The sequence below is a fragment of the Piliocolobus tephrosceles genome, chromosome 15, assembly GCF_002776525.5.
Source record: "Piliocolobus tephrosceles isolate RC106 chromosome 15, ASM277652v3, whole genome shotgun sequence".
NCBI lineage: Eukaryota > Metazoa > Chordata > Mammalia > Primates > Cercopithecidae > Piliocolobus > Piliocolobus tephrosceles.
Window position 1 is genome coordinate 3,136,964 of NC_045448.1, and position 14,059 is coordinate 3,151,022.

At 47.4% G+C, this 14,059-nt stretch overlaps 1 protein-coding gene across 7 annotated transcripts in view; it reads right to left on the reverse strand.

The window, feature by feature from the left end:
- Window positions 1-14,059, reverse strand: part of EIPR1 (EARP complex and GARP complex interacting protein 1) — a 173,420-nt gene that overhangs the window by 134,287 nt on the left and 25,074 nt on the right. For 4 of the 7 annotated variants that reach the window (XR_002728297.2, XM_023198726.2, XM_023198717.2 and 1 more), the window contains exon 3: window positions 6,212-6,344. The exons of the other annotated variants lie outside the window; for them this stretch is intronic. Coding sequence is in view for 3 of the 4 variants with exons in the window: in XM_023198726.2 (XP_023054494.1) it covers window positions 6,212-6,344 (133 nt within the window). In the remaining variant the exon portion in view is untranslated. The remainder of the gene's footprint in view (window positions 1-6,211; window positions 6,345-14,059) is intronic. 7 annotated transcript variants of the gene reach the window in all.

Consider the following 14,059-nt stretch of genomic DNA (forward strand, 5'->3'; position numbering starts at 1 on the left):
AGAGGCAGGCACATGTACACTCATGAGATGGTGTGAGCAGAGGCAGGGACACACACTCATGAGGTGGTGTGAGCAGAGGAAGGTGCATGTATACTCATGAGACACTGTGAGCAGAGGCAGGGGCACACACTCACGAGACGGTGTGAGCAGAGGCAGGCACATGTACACTCATGAGATGGTGTGAACAGAGGCAGGCACACACTTATGAGGTGGTGTGAGCAGAAGTAGGCATGTGCACACTCATGAGGTGGTGTGAGCAGAGGCAGGCCCACACACATGATACAGCATGAGCAGAGGCAGGCACAGGTACACTCATGAGACGGTGTGAGCAGAGGCAGGCATACTTGGTGTACCCTAATTCAGAAACATACATTAGAAATTAAAGCAGCAAAGTTGGGTTTTTTTAATGTTTATCTGAAACATATGCTTTTTTCTCAATGAACCTTAAGAAAACCTTGGGTGAAACAAGTTCTAAATATAGGAAGTGAGATGCATAGAAAAGGTCAAGGCCTGCTGGCAGCATATTCTGAAGTGCACATAAACTGGGGAGGGAGGTGACTGGAAGTACCTGGCAGCTCCAAAGGGAGAAATCCCAAGAGAAATATATCACTCATGTTAATTCCCTGCGTGACCAGGCTTCTTTCAGGTGGCAACACCACAGCCTCGTGTGGCTCCAGGTCCAATTGAGACCTGCAGGTTGTGCCATTATTTGCTGTGTGTGGAGGCCTGCGTGCTCCTCGGAGGCCAGCCTGCCACCTGCCACGTCCCCACCTCCGTATCCGACCCGCAATCTACTCCCACAGACTAGTCACTGTGGAGATCTCTCCTGTTTCAAGTACGTACAGTCCCGTCGAGACAGCTTCTACCCTGGCCACAGTTACTCCTTTTGCTTTCATAGACATGCATTCTTCTTATAAAATTATCAGAAGGGAGAGTTAAGTTGTTTTTTAAATCTTCATCATCTATGTAGAAAACATTCCATGAGTTTATTGTGCTACAACTCCCCCTTTCACCAACTCCAAGAATGTCCTTTTCACAATCATCACAGGTAATAACTGAAAATAGATCAACAGCAGGTATAAATCTCTATCAGTAATCGATGGCAATCTGCCACTTGTTCCTTGCATGAATAGAGATTTAAGCTAAGAGATATGGATGTATGGTTTAATCTGAAAATGTCTGACTTTTTAGGATACTTTAACCTCATGCAAATTTTCTATCATTTTCTAAGACAATGTGAAGAGAACATCACTCTTCAAGGAGACTTTGCCTGTGAGCGCCAGATCCTTCTTCAGCTGTGCACGGGGAACTCAACACTGCCGTTCCTGACCACCCTTCCTATGAATAGTCAGGGTACAAGAAAGGGTTTCTTGCTTGCATTTAAAAAAATAAGCCACGAGCTCATCCACTTCTGCATATTTGTGATGTTCATTCTAGCACGTGTGCTTGTGTGCACAAGAGTTCTATCGCACTACAGACTTCACTGATTAGAAGAGACTCAGTGTGAAGCAGTAAAGATAGAATGTAAACACTGTTGCTTCTGACAAACAACCAATAGCAACATCCTAAAGAAGAGTGAGGCCCTCCAAATGAATTGTTTCCAGACACTCTCCCAGAGGCCCCGTCTCCATGGCTGCTGTCTCCTTTCCTCCCCATAAGATCCATGGAAGGCCAGGTGCAATGGCTCACTCCTGTAATCCCAGCGCTTTGGGAGGCTGAAGCGGGCAGATCACTTGAGCTCAGGAGTTCAAGACCAGCCTGGGCAACACAGTGAGACCTCATCTCTACTACAAATGTTTTTAAAAATCAGCCAGATTAAAAATATATATATATATCAGCCAGATATGGCAGTGCATACCTGTGGTGCCAGCTATTTTGAGAGGCTGAGGTGGGAGGATTGCTTGAGTCTGGGAGGCGGAGGTTGCAGTGAGCCAAGATTGTGCCACTGCACTCCAGACTGGGTGACAAGAGCCAAGAGCGAGGCTCTATCTCAAAAAAAAAAAAAAAAAAAAAAAGCCTGAAAAAGGATTTCAGGACATCTGTGAAGAAAGACACAGAAAACAACTTTAGAAGAGGGCAACCGGGAGGCCGAGACGGGCAGATCACGAGGTCAGGAGATCGAGACTATCCTGGCTAACACGGTGAAACCCCATCTCTACTAAAAAATACAAAAAACTAGCCAGGCGAGGTGGCGGGCGCCTGTAGTCCCAGCTACTCGGGAGGCTGAGGCAGAAGAATGGCGTGAACTCGGGAGGCGGAGCTTGCAGTGAGCCAAGATCTGGCCACTGCACTCCAGCCTGGGCGACACAGCGAGACTCGGTCTCAAAAAAAAAAAAAAAAGAAGAGGGCAACCGCCTGCCAGAAGGAGGGTGCTCCTAACAACTCACGCCAGCTGGCCTGTGATCCGCCCGCCCTCTCCACCTACGGTTCTACTTCCCACACTGCCTGCCCCTGCCCCACACAGGGTGTGCCCCGAAAGGCGTGTCTCAGAAGCCCTCGGTCTCTTCATTAAAAGATGCCAACCGTTCACCAAAATACCACACACACTAATGGAAACAAAAAGAAAGAAGGGCTACAGAGGAGGAGGAACAAAGAAAACACGTGTGGGGCTCCAAGGACAGCAGACAACAGGAGCTGCTCTATCAGCACATCCCAATAAACAGCACACCAGGAACAGACACACAGTAAACGCCGCAAGAGGCCTCCCAACAGCCCGGGCAACGGCAGGGGAAGCACAATGGGAGAAAACGCTATTGGAAGACAAGGAGGATACAGTGCGACTCTGATCTTCGCAAAGAGATTTGTGACAATGAAGTGACGATTTAAGCAATGTCGTCTACTCTAAGTTTGTGGTGCTTTTGGATTTAATTCATATTTGATTCATTGAAATGTGGAAGCCTAGTGATTCAGAGGCGAGCTAAGTGCAAAAACTACAGAGCACAAGTATGTTTGCAAAACACAGGAAGTCTCTAGAACGTTTCCCCTGCACTGGGTTATGCAGAGCAAGCTTGGGTCTGTGACTCCAGGCTTGTCCGGAGGCACCTGAAGCCGGAGGGCCTGGCGCCGTGCCCCGTGGGCACGACCGCTGCTGCAGATGACCCGATTCAGGTGAGACCCGGCGCCACGCGTGCTTCGAAGGGCGAAGAGCCAGGTTAAGCACGAGTCAAGTAGCTGTGCTGCTCTTTCCTGATCAGAGCAGGAACTCACAGCATTTCACACTGGAAAACAGCCTTCCCTGCGGGATGTAAATCTCAGCTCTGCCTATGGCAGGAATAAAACAGAATTCTTGGAACTTAGACATGAATATTGTGGAACAATTTTGTCTTTCTTCCTCGAGAGGCTGACAGATTAGGGAAATATTTAACAGAAGATCCATGCTGCCTTTGAAGTCTGGCAGAAAGAGTCAGTCTCTGGAAGCCACGACTGAAAATCACGAGATCCAGGGTAACTTGAAGGACGCGATCAACTTATGCGTGTGGACGACCAACAAGACCAAGATTGCTCGGCAACTGTGTTAGTTTTCTGTTGCTCCTACAAATTGCCACAAACTTGGCAGCTTAACTCAAAGCCCACTTACAGCTGGGAGCAGCTGAGGGTGGTCCCAGCAGACAGCCAGGAAACAAGCCTGCATCCTATAACCCCAGGAGCCACGTGAGGTGAGAGCCCTGACAAAGCCTGGCAGGGGCCTGGATGGCAGCCTGGAGACCCCAGGCCAGGGCCCTACGAAGCCACAGCCAGTACATACCATTGAAGAGGCATGTGCTGTTGGAAGCCGCTATGTTTGTGGGAATTCCTCTGCAGTGTATAATGACTATGGAAGCAGGGGCTGCGGTAACAAATGCCTGAAATGCAGGAGGAGCTCTGGATTCCAGCAGTGGGTAGAGGCTGGGAGGCTTTTGAGGAGCCACAGAAAAAGCAGAGCGTGCCTGGAATATCCAGGGGGCAGAAAGGCCGTGCCCTGCAGGGTCGTGGAGGCAGCTCTTGTTGTGCTGAGGCTGGTCCTGCACTTGGGGGGTTTCCTGGTCGGGGGACAGGGCAAGGGTGGAGGAGAGGGCAAATGCGGGAAGAGCTATGCGATGGTGGAGTAACTAAAAGCCCAGCGTCTCCAGCCAGAAAAGGCGCTGAAATGAAAAGCCTAACTGATATGGCCTGGGTCTGTGTCCCCACCCAAATCTCATCTTGAATTGTAATCCCCACGTGTCAGGGAGGAACCTGGTGGGAGACGACTGGATCACGGGGTGGATTTCCCCCTTGCTGTTCTCGTGACAGTAAGTTCTCAGAAGATCTGGTTGTTTGAAGGTGTGTGGCTCTTCCCACTTGGCTCTCTCTCTCCTGCTGCCTTGTGAAGAAGGCCCTGGCTTCCCCGTCACCCCCACGGTGACTGTGCATTTCCTGAGGCCACCCAGTCATGCTTCCTGTTAAGCCTGCAGAACTGTGAGTCCATTAAACTTCTTCATAAATTACTCAGTCCCAGGTAGTTCTTCATAGCAGTGCGAGAATGGACTAATACCCTGACTGTCAGGAGGGTGTGCCCCTAAGAAAAGGCTGAGGATGGGCCACACTGCATGTGGTTAAAGCCTCGGGAAGATCAGGAGGTCAGAGTGCAGGCCCAGGAAGGGCCTCTCAAGAAGCGGAGGAAGCATTTCACAGATCCTCAGGCAGAAGAGAGAGTGAAGAGTGAAGGGTGAAGGTGAAGGGTCAAGGGTGAAGGGGGCAGTCCCTTGGCCATCTTAGCAGGAGGCCGAGAAGAGATCATTTCTAACACATCTGCAGTTAGGCTCTTGTCTGAGAAAGTGAAGCCTCAGGAAATCTACTGAAGACCCACAGATTCTTGAGAAACGTGTTTCTGCTGAGACACTGTCAGCTTGGACCAGTCGGCACAGAGAGCAGACAAAACACAAGGAGGCTCTCGGATCCCCAACCTCCCGCTGGCAGGAGGGAGACGCACAGCCACACTCAGCCACAAGCCACATTGCCCTCCAAGTGGAAGGCAGGGCCCTCAGAGAGCGGCCACGGGGCGGCTGTGAAGTTAAAGTGGAAGGAGGGCCGGGCACAGTGGCTCACGTCTGTAATCCTAGCACTTTGGGAGGCCGAGGCGGTTGGATCACCTGAGGTCAAAAGTTCAAGACCAGCCTGGACAACATGGTGAAACCCTGTCTCTATTAAAAATATAAACATTAGCCGGGCATGATGACGTGCACCTGTAATCACAGCTACTCAAGAGGCTGAGGCAGGAGAACTGCTTGAACCCAGGAGGCGGAGGTTGCAGTGAGCCCAGATTGTACCACTGCACTCCAGCCTGGGTGACAGAGTGACACTCTGTCAAGAAAAGAAAAGAAAGGGAAAAGCAAAGGGAAAGGGAAGGGAAACATACACAGAACTCGGTGAAAGCAGAATTTTAGATCAGGACGTCCTGGTGACCAGCCTGATACACAAGCCATGCAATCCCTACACATCAATATTCTGAAGCCAGGGTATGAGAGGGAAGATCAGACAGAATGCATTAAAAGTATCTAAAAAGTCATTCAGCCTGTGGGACAAATGAAGGCAACATTTTAGAAACTACATATCAAAAACTACAAAGAATTTGTTCTGGCGTACATGGTAAAGAAAGAGATCCTAGGAGATATTTCTCCATAGAGCCAGAATTTAGAAAGGAGTCATTGACGATGACCGAACAAGGAGAACTGGGGAAGAGGGAGGCTCAGTTCAGTGACTCAGGTGTCTGCATTGACACAAACTAAGGTCCCAGAGCCCCAGAGCCCCAAGAGCCTAGAGAGTCCAACAGCAGGCAGGAAGAAGCCTATCAGGCGTATCACCAGTCAACGCGTGTGTGTGCACGGAACTGCCCTTACCAAAGAGGACTGGAAGACAGTCACCAAGACACTATAGGAAAGAGGTGAATCCCTGCTGCTGCCTGCAACGTCCAGTTTCTGCATCAGGATGCCTGTGTCTGCCTCACCAGAACCTCCAGCACTGTACTTCCCTGACCAAGGGGTCAACGTTCCTGGAACAGCTGATTCCAGCTTCAATTCTGAGAATCTTAAGATTCTAATAATTTCTGCAAACACCAATATCACGGCTTCTCTGTGTATGCAACACCTTCATTAATGGTTAAATCTTTTAAGTCATGTGTCGACCCATTAGCAATACAAAACCAGTCTTAGGAAATACGTCCAGTGACCAGGTACCTCAGAAAAGCCGCACTTACTTCTGTTGTAGCAGGTCGCCAGCACACCTCTGTCTGCAGGACTAGCACTAATGTGCCAGATTTCACCCGCTTGATGGAGGAGGACATTTTTATTTATAATGTTGTTTTCATCGTCGAAATCTATGATGTGGATCTAGAAATACAAGAGCACATCAGGATCTCAAACACTTTCCTCAGTACCTTCATCAGACGTCATGATTACAAAGAATAATCACATGCACATTTCATGACAGATACATCTTTAATTAATTGTTGTTGGGCCAAGAGTATGTACTTCTATAATTTCTTACTGGACTCCTCTTCAAAGACAAGTTAGAAAATCCCTGTGGAACATTTTTCAGATTGCAAGCTACGTAAGATTGCCCTCTGGTCATACCCAGTCTTAAAGAAATAAGGCACCAAATGTTGTGTCTTCAAGTGGTTCTAAGACTGAGCCACTGTTGGTGTCAAGGCCAGAGCTGCTCAGGGCTGTCCCTATCAGCAAGGTCCTCCCAGCCTGCTGCATGGCTGCTGGGGAGGGCAGGGGCGGCAGGCCACGACTGCCTAATTAGGTCTGGGACTGACCGTGCCTGGCCCACTCTGTCTATAGTGGGCAGAGCTCGACTCATACGTCAGACATGATTAAGGTGGGAGAGAGTAAGAAAGGACTGTATATTCACACGCTTTTATTCTCTTTTCAAAAACAAGTCCAACAGTCACTGGTGCCTATTATCTTATGAAATTAAATGGTATAACATTTTAGCCACTACATAAGAAAGTTAAATATAGTATCTCCATTCTTTCCAGGATAACTTTTAGAGGAATTGAAATGATTTCACATTTAATTTCTTACCAATACCCAAGTCAATGAGAAAACGTAATTCCTCTTTTAAAAGTAAATCTGGACCAAGAAAAATATTCATGGATCTGCACAAAAGATTTATATCCAAGTACATTTACTATGGCATTGATTATTGTAATAAAAAAATTAGAAGTCACCTAAATGTTTAGTAATAGGAAACCGTTCAAATACATTGTAGTATTTGAGGGTAATATAATATTATGACACCATTCGGTATACTGTAGACTACTCAGTGGCATGGAACGATGTGATATATATTTTAGAAGATAATATAAAAAAGAAACTGTACGAATGCTACATCCTTTTCTTGTTTGTTTGTTTCAAAAAAGTATGCGTGTCCAAACAAGACAACTAGCAGGTACCTGAATGGTGTCGGATGGTGGAATTGTAGGTGGTTTTCCTTTACTTCTTTGTGCTTTATTTGTACTTTTACCATTTTGCCTAATTAGGTCTGAGCCTGACCATGCCTGGTCCACTCCGCAATACGTTTGCAATCAAAACAAACATTAAATGCTATGTTTAAACTGTCTCCACAATACCCAGTAGCACCTACACGTCACCCACGCCTCAGACGGCCCTTTCATCATTTCCAGCTGCTCCTCTCAGGGTCTGATACGGTGTGGCTCTGTGTCCCGTCCAAATCTCACGTCAAATTGCAATCCCAATGTCGGACGTGGGGCCTGGTGGGAGGTGACTGGATCATGGCGGATGGGCCTTCACGAATGGGTTAGCACCATCCCCACTTGGTACAGTCCTCACGAGAGGGAATTCTCCTGAGACCTGGTCATTTAAAAGTGAGTGGCGTGGGCTGGGCGCGGTGGCTCACGCCTGTAATTGTAGCACTTTGGGAGGACGAGGCGGGCGGATCACCTGAGGTCAGGAGTTTGAGACCGGCCTGGCCAATCATTTCTACTAAAGATACAAAAAATTAGCCAGGCGTGGTGGCGGGCACCTGTAGTCTCAGCTACTCGGGAGGCTGAGGCAGGAGAATGGCACGAACCCAGGAGGTGGAGGTTGCAATAAGCCAAGATCGTGCCACTGCACTCCAGCCTGGGTGGCAGAGAGAGACTCCGTCTCAACAACAACCACCACCAAAAAGTGAGTGGCATCTTCCCCCTCCTTGACTCCTGCTTCCACCATGTGAGGCGGCTGCTCCCTCCTCGCCTTCCGCCATGATTGGAAGTTTCCTGAGGCCTCCCCAGAAGCAGCTGCTGCTATGTTTCCTGCACAGCTCCAAAATGTGAGCCAAAAAATCCTCTGTTCTTTATCAATTACCCAGTCTCAGTTATTTCTTCATAGCAGTATAAGGTCAACCCGAGGAGTCATTCTGGACTTGCTCAGAATGGAATTCATACCTGGCCAGTGCCAGAGCCATGTGAGCTGAACCAGAATCTCCCAGGAGTAGAGCGGGGCCACCAGTACCGGGTGCTGGGGCCAGGGAGAAGCCAGACATGGCCGGCTTGCCCGCTGCAGAGCAGGAGCCCGGTGAGCATGTGCGCCCGCCCTTTCCATTCGGGGCCACTGCAGTTCCCACAGCAGGTTCAGAAATATTCCCAGTGAGCAGTTTCCAATTACAAATTACACATCTAAGAACCAGGGAAATGAACACAGCACTTGTTTTTATAAGTGAAACTTTATTGTACTCTTTTTACTTTCCACACCCAAGGAAAGTTTACCTATGAACAGTTTTCTTCCTCTGTGGACCTGTTACACATTTATAATATACTATTAATTATTAAATAATTACTAAGTGATATTGAGAAAAATATTTGGTAGAAATACATATGTCCTATGATGCCACATCTCTACAATTGGGGATACACCCTACAAACACCAAAGAAAAGGCAAGTGCAAGAATTTTCACAGCAGATATATTTTTGATAGTCAAAGCAGTAAACATCTCAGATGTCCATCAACAATAGAATGGGTAGGCCAGGTGCGGTGGCTCACACCTGCAATCCCAGCACTTTGGGAAGCCAAGGCGGGTAGGTCACCTGAGGTCAGGAGTTTAAGACCAGCCTGGCCAATATGGTGAAACCCCGTCTCTACTAAAAATTTAAAAATTAGCTGGGCGTAGTGGCAGGCGTCTATAATCCCAGTTGCTTGGGGGGGGGCTGAGGCAGGAGAATCACTTCAACCCAGGAAGGGGAGGTTGCAGTGAGCTGAGATCACACCACTGCACTCCAGCCTGGGTGACAGAGTGAGACTCTGTCTCCAAAAAAAAAAAAAAAAACCCACAATAGAACGGGTAAATCAGTTGTGGTATATTCACAAATGCAGTTCTCACAGTAATGACAAGTAACAACAACACACGCACAGACAACGCTGAGTGAGAAAAATCAGACAGGAGAAGGAGCACCTTGTGCGATTACCTCACGCAAATGACAGAGACCATTCACTGCGGGCCTGGAGTTGGCCCAGACTCCAGGAATCTTAGGGGACTGCTGGGGTGCCCTCCATGGCAGTGACACGGGTGCATATGGGTGTGGGAGCATGTGCATGCAGGTGTGCACCTGTGTGGGAGCAGGGGTACATGGTCTACACGTGTATATGCGTGGGTGTGCGTGTGTGGGAGCACAGGTACGTGGCCCACCTCTGTATGTGTGTGGGTGTGGGGGAGGTGCAGGTGTGTGTGGAGGGGGTGTGGGTGCGAGGCAGGTGCAGGTGTGTATGTAAGCATGTGTGTGAGGGTCTGTGGGTACATGGGTATGGTGGGTGTACACGGGTGTGAATGCACGTGTGTGTGGGCGTGCGGCAGGTGCAGGCGTGTGGGAGGTGTGTGGGAGGGTGTGGGTGCATCATGGGTGTGGGTGTGGCGGAGGTACGTGGGTGTGGGGAACTGGTGCATGCATGTGTAAAGACGCCCCCAGTACCATATTCTGGATGCGTGCACTTGGATGCATGTTAAGTTATAGTTATACCTTACAGGCAGAAATGCATTAGAATAAAAACTAGTAACAAATACATGAAGAAAATTCATTCTTTATTATAACCAACAACTTAAAAATTTTAAAATGAGAATTTCATGATACCAATTAATATTTACTATATTAGCCAACTTCTTCTAAGTGATGGCAACCAATACAGGGAATTCTATGATAGTATTGGTCCACGTTATAACTTGTCCAATTCTTTTATAAGGTTCGTTATAATATGTAAATAAGAACTACATAAATGTTGAAACTGAAATAATAATTTGACTTTGTGAAATCTGCCCCAAAAAATAAATACACAAAAAAAGGTGTATTATGAAATGTCATATAGCTTTAAAAGTTATGATTAAGAGCAATTATTAATACCAAAAATGTTACAAGAGTATTAAATTTTAAAAGCAGGCTATAAAATGGCATGTGATTATATAATACCATCACACAGGAACACAGACCACAAGGGGATACAGAAAATTAGAAGTAATTTTTGTGTTGCTAGGGAATTTTTTCCTCAGCATTTTTCACATTTCCTACTTATCAGGAAATCCATTAGCACTGAAAAAAGGGACGCACTTAAATGTACTACTTTGCAAATCTGCTCCTCTGAAATGCACCAGGCCAGCAGGCGCAGCCAGGGGTTTTCTGGGTGTGTCTTCAGGACAGTGCGGCGAGGCCCCCACGCTGGCCCCTCGGCCTGGCTGCAAGTCTCAGCAGACCCTCTCTCCTAGTCTCCTGCCTCCCCACAGGCTCTGCCTCTGGCTGGGCCCACTTTCTTCCCATAAAGCTGTTTTCCTTCTCATGGAGACACAAGGCACAGCTTTCCAATGGGACTCAGCTCCTGGATGCACACATCTCCTCTAGGTTCACCTCTTCCAGCCAGCAAGCACGCACAGGGCAGAAGGGGGTTCCATGTTCCTCCCGAGCCCATGTCCCCTAATCTAGTACACTGCAATAGAAATGGTCTTTAACCTTCATTGCTAAGCCTGATGAGTCTTGAGATTTTCCCACGTCCCTTATTTTATGGTTGATTCACAGAGTAGCGCAAAGTACACAGCTTCACGAACTGTTTTAACACGGGGCTGTTCAAACAGGATGCCAGCAACCACCATGAGCAAAAATAACGAAGTAATGGCTGAAATTTATATTGCACCAGGCACTATGCGAAGTATTTTATACACTTTAGTGCCTTAATCCTTAAAACAGCCCTAGAATATATTTCTATTAACCACAATCTACAGGTGAAAAGACCAAGGCTTGAAGAGTGGAGGGCCTGGGCTACTCCAGTTAGGCACGGCACAGCCAGGCCTACGGGAGCCCCTGGTCCTGGCATGCGAGCTCTGCAGCCCCACCGCCTGCCCCATAGATGCGCTCTGCAGGGCGGCAGCAAACCAGAGTGAGAGGCAGCTCCCAGCTGGAAGGAAGAACCAGTACCTCAACTGTCTGTTCTCAGGGCACCACGCTACACCCAGCTCACCTGAAAGTATAAACAACTGTTTTGTTGAATAAACATACGCAGGTATAGGCCGGCTCTGAAAACAAGTAACGTGAGGAAGAAACACTGTAACTAAGGTGAGTGCAAAAGATTACCAGGGCTCAAAAGAAAGAGCCACTAACACCAGCTAGGCAGGTCCGGAAAGACGGTGGCCCTGTGAGCAGTACTTAGATGTTACTTTAAACTTTTCACGCCACATTGGATTTTTTAATGTGTTAATCATTTATAATGAAGATCAAACTCATCTATTTTGTATCATCATTAACATTTTTAAAGTTGATTTTACCAGTGCTGGGCTAAGGCCATAGACGACATTGTAAAGATTCAGAATAAAGAGTTATAAAAATTTATTAGAAAGTCAGTAAAGATGAACTTAATCACCTCTCCCTCCTTTTCTGGAAGAATTGGGGCTTGGAGAGAAATGCCACGGTGTGGCCACAGCCCAGGGCCAGGCTGCTGAGTACAGAGCTGAGGCCAACGCACTGTCCATTTCAGCTGCGCTTCTCAAGTGAAAGTTTAAAAACTCTTGAGAATTGAAAAAAAAAAAAAGAAAGAAAGAAAAAGGTCAGGCACGGTGGCTCATACTTGTGATCTCAGCACTTCGCAGGGTGGAGGCGGGAGGATGGCTTGAGCCCAGGAGGTCAAGACCAGCCTGGGCAACACAGCAAGATCTCATCTCCACAGAAAAAAATAAAAATAAAAAATGTCACACATAAATAAGACTGGATATTAAAAAATCAAGAGCCACCCTCCTAGGGAAAGTGAATGATCCAGTGGCTTCCCCAGAGGCAGGAGATGCCCTCGGCCACTGATGGCAAACCTCCCCCGTTCTCTCCCGGGACAGCCACTGGAGACGACAGGAGACGCCTTCCCTGCCACATCATCCATTAATAAAACCCACCTGCTCAGTGGCAATTCCTTAAGAGTTATGCGGAATACTGAATACTGCCTGGGACCAGATCTTAGACAGGACAAGCCATGGCCCATATCGCTGGTTTGCTTTACTCCTGGTTATAGCAAGTGACGCTGAAAACACAGTTTCTTTTTTATTTTTATTTTTATTTTTATTTTTTTTTTGAGACGGAGTCTGGCTCTGTCGCCCAGGCTGGAGTTTCTACTGCAGTCGGCTTCACGCCAAAACACAGTCAGCTCGGTGCTGACATGAACGTGACCTGCCAGTCAGGAGACCTGGTCTCTCATTTGGATTCCATCATTCCTGGCTGTGTGACCTTGGGCAAGCCACTAACCCTTTCTGGGCTCTTTGTATATCTGGGCCCTTCTCAGCATTTGTACATTTAGGAAACTACATCTCTAAGATCTCTTTGTTCTAAGAGAAACACACACTCCTTTTTTTTTTTTTTTTTGAGACAGAGACTCACTCTGCCGCCCAGGCTGGAGTCCAGCAGCATGATCTCGGCTCACTGCAACCTCCGCTTCCCTGGTTCAAATAACTCTCCTGCCTCGGCCTCCTGAGTAGCTGTAACTACAGGCAGGCACCACTAAGCCCGGCTAATTTTTGTATTTTTGGTAGAGGCGGGATTTCAGCATATTGGCCAGGCTAGGCTTGTCTCGAACTTCTGACCTTGTGATCTGCCTGCCTTTGCCTTCCAAAGTGCTGGGATTACAGGTGTGAGCCACCACACTCAGCCAAAACACATATTGGTCCTTTAGCTAAGAATTTAAATGATAAGTAATACAGTTATTAAGTATGTTACTGATTTTCCAGTGCTTATGAGTCCCATACAATAACCGCCATTTCCCTAAACATAGTAATACTTCTCTCTGAAGCAATTAAAGCATAGGGTATTAACAGCTCTTGCCCATGAAGCCCAAACAGTACACTTGGCAGTGGGGGAGAAAAAAGACTCCACGTTCCAGAAGCTCCCTGTGCCCCAGGAGCATGTTGCTCAGAACTGTGCAGGTGACACAGCCTGTGCAGTGGGTGGGCAAGGGCTGCGGCAGAGGCTGGAAACTAACTGAGTCACTGGAATGCCACCAGCTGCCTCTGGTAGCAGAGAACAGGGCTGAAGTACCGGCTCTTCCTTTCAGTGGGGAGCTGCCTCTCACTCTAAAAATCAGAAAGACATGAGTAGAACTCTGTTAAAAAAAAAAAAAAAAAGGGGGTATAATCAATATAGTGAAATTATTGGGGCATAATCAATATAGTGAGACGAGGCTGGGTGCAGTGGCTCACACCTGTAATCCCAGCACTTTGGGACTGCTGATCCCCTGAAATGGTGAGGTGGGTGGATCATCTGAGGTCAGGAGTTCAAGACTAGCCTGGCCAACATGATGGAATCCCATCTCTACTAAAAATATAAAAATTAGCCAGGTGTGGTGATGCGTGCCTGTGATCCCCACTATTCAGGAGTCTGAGGCAGGAGAACCGCTTGAACCTGGGAGGTGAAGGTTGCAGTGAGCTGAGGTCATACCACTTCACTCCAGCCTGGGCAATAGAGCAAGACTCTGTCTCAAAAAAAGAAAAGAAAAGAAAAAAAGAAAAATATGCGTATATATATATATATATATATATATATATATATAGTGAGACCAAAATTCTCAGAAAGCAAAGTAGGGTACAATTC